At 35.3% G+C, this 12,134-nt stretch overlaps 1 protein-coding gene across 4 annotated transcripts in view; it reads right to left on the reverse strand.

The window, feature by feature from the left end:
• Positions 1-12,134, reverse strand: part of CCDC88A (coiled-coil domain containing 88A) — a 148,447-nt gene that overhangs the window by 39,409 nt on the left and 96,904 nt on the right. For all 4 annotated transcript variants that reach the window (XM_066267154.1, XM_066267153.1, XM_066267152.1 and 1 more), the window contains exons 14-17: positions 11,376-11,513; positions 8,934-10,004; positions 7,114-7,241; positions 3,148-3,289 (exon numbers count right to left, since the gene is read on the reverse strand). In XM_066267154.1, the coding sequence (XP_066123251.1) occupies positions 3,148-3,289; positions 7,114-7,241; positions 8,934-10,004; positions 11,376-11,513 (1,479 nt within the window). The remainder of the gene's footprint in view (positions 1-3,147; positions 3,290-7,113; positions 7,242-8,933; positions 10,005-11,375; positions 11,514-12,134) is intronic.

Below are 12,134 nucleotides of genomic sequence, written 5' to 3' on the forward strand. Positions count from 1 at the left end.
TGTAATTTAAAATTTGGCAAGTGATCTAATAGGTGTTCCGGGATCCTAATTTTTCCACTTTTTTTTTTCCCTTACTTTTAACACCCTAATAGTGTAGATGGGTGACATAATTTCCAGTCTCCTATTTCACATTAATTTCCCCCAGGGTCTTTTTCCCCCCTTGGCTTAGAAAGGTTACAGACATATGCCATTATTAAGAAGAGATGAGAATAAAACTTAAAACTTCTCATTTTTAGACCATTAGTTTTTATGACTAAGTTTCAAAAATGGTTCCTTTACCTCATGCATTTAATCAGAAGTAAAGATTTTATGCTCGCACAGAAAATAATGTATTTTTTACCAAGGTTTTTTAGAGGCAGCATATAGGCAGGTCTTGCCTTTTATCTAACCCATTAATTTGACTTTTACTTGGGGTTTTAGACTTTTTTTAGTTAATGTGATCATCAATATGGTTTGATTTAAATCAGCCATCTTGTTATTTGTAAATCTGTACTTTGTTCTTTTTTTTTTTTTTTTTGAGCAAGACAGATACAGGAAGGGAGAAAAATAAGAAGCATAAACTCACAGTTACAGCGCTTTTGTTGTTCATCAATTGTTTCCCATATGTGCCTTGACTGGGGTTCGCAAGCTGTGCCAGTGACCCCTTGCTCAAGCCAGTGACCTTGGGCTCAAGCCAGCGACCACGGGATCATGTCGATGATCCCACACTCAAGCGAGCAACCCTGCACTCTAGCTGGTGAGTATGCGCTCAAGCCTAATGAGCCCATGCTCAAGCTGGTGGTGATCTCAGGGTATCGAATCTGGGGACCTCAGCATCCCAGGTTGGCATTTTCTCCATTGTGCCACCACAGGTCAGGCTTTGTTCCACCTTTTTTATTTTTCTGTCTTCTTTTGGACTTTTTATAATTCTATTTTCTCTCTTTTGCTGGTATATTAGCTATACCTCTTTGTCATGCTATTTTAATGGTTACTTCAGGCCTTCTACTATTCATATTCAACTTTCATAGTCTATCTTCAAGTGATATAACTCTCTAACACTTAGAATAGTTAAATACATGTTTATGGCAGGAAGTTAGTCCAATAGTAGTTATGCCAAAATGCCTGGAAAAGATAATGATTGAATTTTTAAAAATCTCTACCTTTTAGACTAGAAATAGATATATATACTAACTCATATCCAAACCCAGTTATTTTATTATTATTTTTCTTTTTTCTTAAGTGAAAAGCAGGAGGCAGAGAGAAAGACTCCCTCATATGCCCCAACCAGGCAAGCCCCCTACTAGGCGATGTTCTGCCCATCTGGTGTGTTTCTCTGTTGCTTGGCAACTGAGCTGTGTTAGGCCTGAGGCGAGGCCATGTAGCCATCCTCAGCACCCAGGGCCAACTTGCTCCAAAGGAGCCATGGCTGTGAGAGAGGAAGAGAAATAGAGAGAAAGGAAAGGGGGGAAGGGTGGAGAAGCAGATGATCGTTTCTCCTATGTGCCCTGATCAGGAATCAAACCTGGGACATCCACATGCCTAGGGATACTCTACCAGTGAGCCAACTGGCTAAGGCCCCAAACCCAGTTATTTTCTAGCTGAGTAGCTTCATGAGTTGTTGACTTTACTTGTAACCTAGTTATACTGCTTAATAGGGTAAAAAATATTCAGGAAATAAAGCAGATTAATGGAACCTGGCACCAAATTTTATTTTTTGGATAACCCTTCACATTAACTAAACAAAGTTCTAGAATTTCTTCTGTAACAATACTGGTTTCACTGTAATGTCTGAGACAAATAAGGGCAAATGGGGAATAATATCTTTTTCCTTTCTGCATGAGAAATTCTTTATTGGTTAACTGTATGTAGAAACCTGATAAAATCAGAATGTTTTATGTTACCAGGCAGGTTTGCTTATGGGAAATATGTCCCTAGATTGGTAAATTGTAGTTGGACTGGAAGAACTATAAATATCTAATAGGAAGCCTTATCTTTGAACTTTTCTGAGTACAGCAACTTTTTAATTTTTATTTTTTTAAAGATTTTATTTATTCATTTTAGAGAGGGGAGAGAGAGATAGAGAGAGGCAGAGACAGAAGGAGGAGAGGAGCAGGAAGCATCAACTTCCATATGTGCCCTGACCAGGCAAGCCAAGGCTTGCAAACCCGAGACCTCAGTGCTCCAGGTCGATGCTTTATCCACTGCACCACCACAGGTGAGGCCTGACTATAGCAACTCTTAAAATTGGTAGTAACTATTGTGGAGATCTAAAATCTATGCCTCTGGAGTTGTTGCAAGAGATGACAACTGTAGTGGCACATGAAGTCTTAACGCCAGGGCAGCTCCCACACACACCCAATATGGATCTCTTCTCCTTGCACATGAACTGTCATCTGGTGAGAAGATGATTCTCAGACAACCATGTGAAGAAGGACCCCTGACAGTGCCCAGCTGTCTACTTGTATTTCCTACAGTGTTCTGGTTCAAATGGTTCTAAGCATGGCCTACAGTAGTCTTGTAAATTTTAATGTTTAGTTGACTATAAAACCATTCCTGAGAGCACTGCAGAGAGGATACAAGGAAGAACAGACCAGAATACGATTCTCCCAATCTAGTGTTATGTAAACCCAATGGAACAGGCAAGCCCCTTCATTTCAATTTATTCATGTAAGCAAAAGAGATAGTTGCCCCCACCTTGTTTAATTCACTGAAAAATTCTAAATACACAAGAAAACAGATCTAAAACAACCCTCAAGTTTGTGAGATCAGGTACATTCTTCTACCACATGTGATGTCCCTCTTCCTGGTATTCTCACACCCATACCTTTGTCTATCACGTTTTACCTGGATTCTGAATAGAAAGAGAGAGTCAGTGATATCAGGATCACACTGACAGTTTTCCTCATCCCACTCTCACAACTGTGAATGTTCCTCACTACATGGGGCACATGCACACATGAACCACATGAAATAGGATTGAGTCAATTATAGTGTATAGACAAAATACAGTTTGTTATAAACTATACAGCAAAGATCTATTTAAGAACACTCAAATTTGAGGGGAAAAAACAAAATATTAATAAAATCATGTTATATTGTTATTTTCTAATTTACAATTTTCTCTCCAAATATTTAACAATTAAAATTCTTCCCCAGGAAATCACTTACTGTTTTAAGTTCCTGGCGCAATTGCTGGTTATAATTTGTGGATTCTTCTAATCGAGCTTCTAAAGCAGCAATTTTTTCCTCCTTTATTTCAAGGGACTTCTTTAGAGTGGATTCTAATTTTGATTCCAAAAGTTTGTACCTACTATCCATATGTAAAAATAATAAAAGTTTGTTATTGGAGGTCAGAAAATTATTTTATTTTTTTGAGAGATAGCAAGGAAGAGGCTGAGAAGCATCAAGTCATAGTTATTTTCACTTTAGTTTACATTAAGCTTCTCCTACGTGCCTTGACCTTGACCAGGGCATGCCTGTGTCCCTTTACTTCAGTTAGTGACCTTGGGCTTTTCATGCCAGTAACCTTTGAGCTCAAGCTGGCGTGTGCCGGGTGTGTGTGGATGGTCCCCTGCTCAGCTGGTTACCCTACGCCAGTGAGCCTGCCCTCAGAGCTGGCAACTTCAGGCCTTTCAACTGGTGAACTCAACATTCTGGGTCAACACTTCATCCACTGCACCACCACTGGTCAGGCCAGAAAATCATTTTTATAAATAGTTTATGACCACAGTGCCATATGACCACCAGTGCCATATGACCACCAGTGCAGACCTTATTAATAGTTTTTTTAATGGAAATTTCAATTATCCTCCTCTTACTACCCCAGTCTCTCCCTTTTAAACTATTCTGGTAATGAAGAAACAAAAGTCACTGAGCAAACAGTTCCAATTATTGCCTAGGTTGTCAAAAGCAAAAATTAATGCTCAAAAAGCGGCATTATAGTCCTTTTAGTTCTATAAGTCTCAAAATATTCCTTTTAGTTTTATAAGAATAGAATCAACAGAAAGTGAAGGATTTATTATATTATCAAGCATTTGTCTATAATATTAAATGTAAAGTATTTATACAAGAACATTTTCATAGTTAAGACTTGAAACTCACTGAAGACTGTCTCTAGGGTATAAAGTACATGCAGAATATTCTGAAAAGGGAATGATATACTAAGACACAGGACACTGGTGACAGAGTGAGAAGAGGCAGATAAACGTGAAGGTCAATATTCTGGTTATCATTTTAAATGGTGTGTTCATAAATAATTATATTATTTTTAATTTTTTAAACAAAAAGGACAGTGCATGATCAGTTTGAGAGCAAATCATAAACCAAGAATCATGACTAATCTATTTCTTAGAGCTAAGAACCCCAATGACTAAACCAAATAAAAACCTAAAGTATGCAATGAGAAATTTTATCATATTCTGCCTTGTACTCTAATTAATTCATATTTATAAATTTATGCTTAACCAGATTTCAAGTTCACTGAGAACAGATCTCACTCATTCTGGTATCAGCTTGAGTCAATGAACATTTTTAAGTACTTAATGAGTCTATCTTTAGATATATTGAATTTGTGATGCATGAATTGCTTCTGGACTATCCAGTAAGCAGAGAATACTATAAATATCAGGTGAGATGATGGATGGGAATGCTCAGCATATAGACTGAACTGATAAGAGGCTTAAGAAACACAACCCTAGGTAACTATACTGAAAGAGAAGACACTAGAAAAGAGTTGTCAAAAGAGAGAGACAGGCCCTGACCGGTTGGCTCAGTGGTAGAGCATCCACCTGGCGTGCAGAAGTCCCGGGTTCCATTCCGGGCCAGGGCACACAGGAGAGGCGCCCATCTGCTTCTCCACCCCTCCCCCTCTCCTTCCTCTCTGTCTCTCTCTTCCCCTCCCGCAGCTGAGGCTCCATTGGAGCAAAGATGGCCTGGGCGCTGGGGATGGCTCCTTGGTCTCTGCCCCATGCGCTAGAGTGGCTCTGGTCGCAACAGAGCGACGGCCCAGAGGGGCAGAGCATCGCCCCTGGTGGGCATGCCAGGTGGATCCCGGTCGGGCGCATGCGGGAGTCTGTCTGACTGTCTCTCCCTGTTTCCAGCTTCAGAAAAATACAAAAAAAAAAAAAAAAAAGAGAGAGAGAGAGAGACAAATTATGATCACACAGCACTATTTACAATACTATCACTAAATTTACTTTGTTGCATTTAGTATATCTATTTATACTTTCAATTCCCCAATTCCTTTATAGCAAGAATATCTTAACAATAACTGTCTTCAAAGGAGGTCAGAGGGAATGGTATAAATTGGAAAAACAGAAAGCTGAAAAGATTAGACTAACAAAGAATTAAGAACAATACCTGAGCTAAAAGGTAAAGACAAATGCAGATATACATACATAAATGAGATGGAGAAGAAAAATGTTAAAGGAATTTATGTCTGTGAGCTTCTATTTTCTTCATGACATTAAGGCTAACTTACTGGCTGAGAAAGAAGCTGGTTTAGTGGCTTAAGATACTTCTTTTCTAATCCCCCATATTGCATCCATGGGTATTAACTGCTCTCAATTCCATTTCCTAAAATTTTCAATTCAATATATGCCCTTATCTCCATGTCTAATGCTTTCATTATATAAATAAATGTGTGGATTAATAAATGCATCACATCAGGCTTAGACTCTTACAACAGCTTCCTAATTGGGCTCTGTGTCTCCAAATTGCCTCTTTTCTACTCTATCTTTCATTTCATTCTAAGAATTACTCAACCCACCTCTCTGTTTTATTTGCATGGAATGCTCTTCCCCAGTTTCCACTTTGCAAATTTCTGTCACTCACCAAGGTTCAGCCTAAGTATTATCATTTCTTTGATACTTGATAACCAGCAGATAGTAAAAGCTCTATTAACATGAACTAATTGTATGAATTAAGGTTTGACAAGAGATATAAAACAGTATGATGGGTCCTTCTAGAGCTGGGTTCATAAATTTATAACACAGGGCAGCTACAAAGTTTACCCTACCATTTTGGTGGGGATGGGTGAGAAATCTACTTTTTAAATGTCTTACACATGGCAGATAATAAACGTTTGAATAAAGAAGTGATGTGTATTCAGTATCTATATTAAGAGGTAATCAACTAAATTGGCCAATTGATGAAAAAATATTTTTTCTTATGAAATATCTGTATAATTAATTCAATTTTGGTTGCTTGAATTGATTGCTAAAATAAAGGTCTCAAATTAATCCTATTAGTTATTAAACTAACCTTTTAAGATATCTACCTGTTCTTTTAAATTTCTCAAGATTATATAAACAAATCCCATATAACCAGAAATTTTTCTATATATATTTATTTGATATAGAATAAAATATTTTCTAGAAACAATGGGTAGATAATAAATAAAAATTACCAATTACAAAAATTACAATGAATTAAAATCTAGCCTACATAAAACAATATTCTTAACAATAAACATTTATAGCTGGAATCATGTGTTGACTAGATGCTGAATAGTAGATCTCTTGAATATCTGAACAGTTTGATAGACTGTAATTACCATGGAAGCATAGACATTCTTTCAAACTGTATTAACAGTCTCAAAATTAAATGGTATATGTTAATTTTTTTATCAAGCTTTAGTTTTCTACCTTATTTTTACACCTTAATTGCTTCTCAATTTATTTTCCTTGGTTTCATACTTAACTTCCATTTCTCTTTTAGTCCATATTTTGGCACACAAGAATTGAGGCATTTAAGCACATGAGTCAAATAAAAAATAACTTGCTTCAACTGACTATATATTTCACAAGCGGGGCTTGTCTGTTAATAACTCGTTCTACTTTCACAGACAATTATTGCCTTGAATCTTCTGCCACCTAGATGGCATTCTGTTTTCCTGTTATGGAACTGTATTCATATAACATTTTAGCACTTTTTTCTTAGATCAAGACTAGGTTGTATTTATCTGATTTTTAAACTTTTTTTCTATACAACTTTCTCTAAGGAAAGAAAGGAACCAGAAACAGTGAACTAAAACACTTAAATGTATTCTGTAGAGAGTACAGGAAAGAATGAATGTTTGAGCAAAAAATAAATAAATAAAAATAATTTCAGCTGTCAAATAGAGTGAATACTCACCTGTCATCAGAACTTTGCTCATCATGTAAGAGTCGCTCTTTATTTAACCCTATCTTCTCAAGCTCATGGGTTAATTTTTCGAGATCATTATTCATTTGTTGAGTCTTCAATTTTTCACTCACCAAATCCTATTTTAAAAGGAATGAAAAACTCACTTAATTGTCAAAGACAAACATCTAAGACACTCAGCCAAGATTCTAACTACCACCATTGAGGAATACATAGAATTCAAAGCAGGAAAGACAGGAATGACCTTCATCATTTAAAATTACCGATAGGTAAGCAACAATAATATAACGTAGTCCAAACAGAATAGTTTTGTCTTTTTTTTGGCTAACACTTCTTTTTATCTGTTTAGTATTTAAAAATAAAAGGAGAAACTATTTGCTCTCCACTCTACTTGTGAATCCATATCTTACGTTTGAGAATTGTGGGGAAATATACATATCCTTTAAAATTTCAAGAATAAGGTAGAAATTTAGTGCATGTTTCTTCTTATACCACACCCTTCTCCCACAAGCATCCCTCTCCCAGTGGAAGAAGATATGGAGCTGAGGAACTAGAGGGCATTCTTATGAATGCAGATTCCCCAATGTGACTTTCTACCAGAATGCTAAGATACTTTAAAACTGAACTTAAAGGGTTATCATATATAGTATAGGGATAACAAAAAAGAGCCAACCATGCTGTCTTCTGATCTATATCAACCATCTTTCACAAGACCTGCTGCCAATCTATTCCTATAAATTTCAGATTTCTTCCTAACACATAGATCTAAGCAACTACTGATGGCTCAATATTGACTATTAAGTTCAACCTGATTTGCATTCTCTAGGCTTAGAGGTAAAAATTTATGGGGTTTTGGAGTCTGAAAGTTATGGATTAGAATCCAGCAATCCAACTCCATCATGTATTAACTGTGTCATCCTGAGTAAATTACTTAATGTCTCTGAACCTCAGTTTCCTAATCTAATGGAGATAATACCTATAAAGCGCTGGTCATAAAAATTATATATATATACACACACACACACACACACACACACATACACACACACACAACTTCTGAGGTCCTTAGCCCAGTGCATGGCACACAGTTAGCATTCAATAAATAGTAGCTACCATGTTTCCCATTATACTTAGCATTCACTAAGAGTCTTGGATCAAATATTTTAACATTATTTTGAAGTAAAATTATAATGTTCAAGTCAAATACATACCACAAGGAAGTTTTTCTAGTAACAAGGAAGTTTTTCTAGTACAGTTTCTTAAAAAATACAATTTACGCCTGACCAGGAGGTGGTGCAGTGGATAGAGCATTGGACTGGGATGCGGAGGACCCAGGTTCGAGACTCCGAGGTCACCAGCTTGAGTGCGGGCTCATTTGGTTTGAGCAAAAGCTCACCAGCTTGAGCCCAAGGTCACTGGCTCCAGCAAGGGGTTACTCGGTCTGCTGTAGCCCCACGGTTAAGGCATGTATGAAAAAGCAATCAATGAACAACTAAGGTGTTGCAACGAAAAACTGATGACTGATGCTTCTTGTCTCTCTCCGTTCCTGTCTGTCCCTATCTGTCCCTCTCTCTGACTCTGTCAAAAAAAAATACAATTTACATGTACTTTTAGTTTAATAAAAGTAGGCAACTTGGAAATTATTTCTAGTTCGTAATTTTAAACTAAATGTCTAGTTCTAATTCTAAATTTCTATGTACTTTAGAGCCATAAGAATATGATGCAAATTACTGATGGGTTCCAATGCAATTTACATAAGCCTTAAGTTAAAAATATAAAAAATATTTGCCTTTTTAAGTAACTATGCTTACCTCACGTAATGTAACCAAAGTTTTTATGTCAATAGTTGCTCTTTTCACGAGCTCCTTATTTTCCTTCTCTAATTCTTTCAGACGAATGGAAGATTCTTTATAAATACCAATCTCTTTGAATAGAGTTTTATTTTCTTTCTCCAAATTTCCAATTTTCACGTTATTTTCTTCTAATGTGGTATCCTTTATTTCTGCTTGCTGTCGGAGTCTCTTATTCTCCTTCTCCAGTTGTTTCTTATCCTTTTCCAGTTGAGAAGTCTCTTGCTCTAATGACTTATTTTCTTTTTCTAGCTGTTCTAGTCTTTTGCTAGATATTTTTAACTCTTCTAAGTTTTTCTGCAATGTTTGATTTTCCATCTCTAAGTCTTGTAGTTCACTCTCTAATTGCTGAATTTTTTTATTGCTGTTCTCTAGAGCCTTCTGTAGTCTTTGATTTTCTATATCTAAACCCTGGTAGCTAACTTCTAAGCGTTCCGTCTTCTTGAAAGATGCTTTCATAAACTCTAGACCCTTCTTAAGCTGTTCTTTTTCACTTTCCAGTTCTTTATTTTCTAGTTGTAGCTGGGCCATTTTCATGCTTGCACACTTCAAAGATTCCACATTCCTTCGCAGTTCTAAGTTTTCCTCATCAAGTTGGGAATTCTCTTTTTCTAGGGATTCTAACTGAAAAGTAAGGTTTTTAAAGCTATCTAATCTTTTTTTAAATTTCCTGTTTTCTCTTTCTAACTCTGAATTTTCTTGTTCTAAGGTCTCAACTTTTTCACAAGTAATTTTTAAATTGGTTATCTTTTTCTGTAACACCTCATTTTCTTTTTCAAGGTGCTGCAACTCATTTTCAAGTTCTTCTGCTCGTTCTCCTTTTTCTTTATAATGCTCCAATTCTTTTCTAATTTGTCTTTTCTCAAATTCAATCTTGCTTAACTTGCTACTTGTTTCTTTGATAGATTCATGAAGAATTTTATTTTCTTTTTCAATGTCTTTAACTCTTGCTTCAGCACTTATCTGGGAGCGCTGCCTTAAGGAAGATACAGTTTGATTCAGAAGTTCATTTTCCTGTTCCAATATTTTAATCTAATTTAAAAATAAAGGAGAAAATTAAAAACTTAATTGAGCAAGAACTTATTATTTTAAATTATAGAGTTATTCCCTTCCAAAAACTAAGAGGGAAATCAGAACATAAAAGGGTGCTATTGCACATGTATCTTACGTTTAATTCTGACAAATTTTTCTAAGAGACCACTTTATACACAGTACTGCCAGGCCATTAAAGTTCGTGTCTTTAGGGAGGTCGTAATATAAAGGAATGATTAAGAGAGATGTGTTTAATAGCAATCTAAATGAGTTTCCCATTATTTATTTATAATTGTATGTTTCAAATTCAAATATGAATATAGGTGAAACATACACACATCTCTCCTTGAGGACAGAAGTTTTACTTTCATGAATAAATTTTGCAATGCCCGTGCACACAGGGTCCTCAGTGAATATTTACTGTATTGTATATATGCATATATAGAGATGGGTATGTATTCATTCAACAAAAGAATTCTAATTTGGAAACATCAAAATAACAAAATCACCTGGTACATTTGAAGACTAATCCATCCAATTCATAGCATGAGCTAATATAATACTCAAAATTTAGTATGTTACACAATTCCCTGAGAACCTTATGAAAGTACAGATTCACATGTAGCTTTAGAAGTTTTGCTCTGTAGCTGTAGAGAAATCTGTATATTTATAGGTGGCCTGAGGGCTATGCCTAGATAATAAAAAACAAATTCCTTTACATCTAAAAAATAGAAATTCTAAAACAGCAAGTCAATCTATCCAGTTCTGTTTCCTCAAGCATAAAATGAGAATGATCAGTAAATGCTTGAAATAAATTTGAAAGTATCCAACAGGGCTGCTGCCACCACTTTGCCCTTTTTGAGTAGAGGCAGAGTATAGCTGCATTACTCCTCAACTCCACTCAGCAGTTGTTTTCCTGACACTTGTAAGCACATGCACTGCAAAATTATATATGACATAAATATAATCATACTGGCAATTGTAAAAACTCAAATATTTCCTTTTAACTTTTCTAAAATATATGACATAGGAAAGGTGAAACCAGTTACTTTAAAAATCTAAAAAAAATTCCAGCCTGACCTGTGGTGGTGCAGTGGATAAAGTGTTGACCTGGAATGCTGAGGTCTCCGGTTTGAAACCCTGGGATTACCCGGTCAAGGTACATACATACAAAAAGCAATTACTACAACTTGATGCTTCCCACCCCTCCCCACCCTTTCTCTTTCTCTCTCTCTCTCAAAAAAGTAATAATAAAATAAAATCTAAAAAAATTCTAAAATATTTCCCTTTAATGTTAGTTTATTTGCATAAACTAAAATCACTTTTATTAATAAATTTTAAAATACAATGCTTAATAAAAAATGTATGAACCTGTCTCTCTGAATTTTCTCTAAGTGTTTCAATTGTTTTTTCAAGCTGCGCTTTCTCCTTCATTAGATCCTTGCTTAAATTCTGACAATTCTGAAGACTTTGCTTTTCTTGAATAATTTCATTTTCAAGAATTTCAACCTGGAGAAAATTAAATCACAAAAGCAATATATCATTAAGTATTTTAAAACAGTGGAAACATGTCAAAACAAAAGATAATTACTGAATTAAAGATAAAATAGTTTTAATACCCAAATGGTGAAATTTAAGAATTCAGTAAAAAAAATTCAAGTAATGTTCCACACTAACTTTAGCAGCTATACACAAAATATGCAGACATGAATAAGTTTGTTACCCTCTACATCTCTGAGGGCAAATTTCTACTTTGAAACACAAAGACAAATCCAAGTGAATATATAATAATTATGTGCTATATTGAAGATGGTACAAATCTTATTGAAAGCTCCCTTGGCTCTAGTTGATTTGTAAAGTAAAATCTTATAGACCAGAAATTCTGGTGTACAAGAAGGAAGAGGAGAGTATAGAAAGCATGAAGGGAAAGATGAGAAATGATAGTATAAGTTTAATGAGGAAATAAAAAGGGGCTTGGTTTAAAAGAAAAAGAAGGAGGGAAAAGGAGAATACTACTAGAGAAAAATAAGCTGAACAAAACTCCAATAAATATTTATATTCTGGTTTTAAATTTATTTTCACTTATACATTTTAAAGGTATAATAAAGTATGAGGTTAATAAGTATAATA

Source organism: Saccopteryx bilineata, chromosome 3, assembly GCF_036850765.1.
Source record: "Saccopteryx bilineata isolate mSacBil1 chromosome 3, mSacBil1_pri_phased_curated, whole genome shotgun sequence".
Taxonomy (NCBI): domain Eukaryota; kingdom Metazoa; phylum Chordata; class Mammalia; order Chiroptera; family Emballonuridae; genus Saccopteryx; species Saccopteryx bilineata.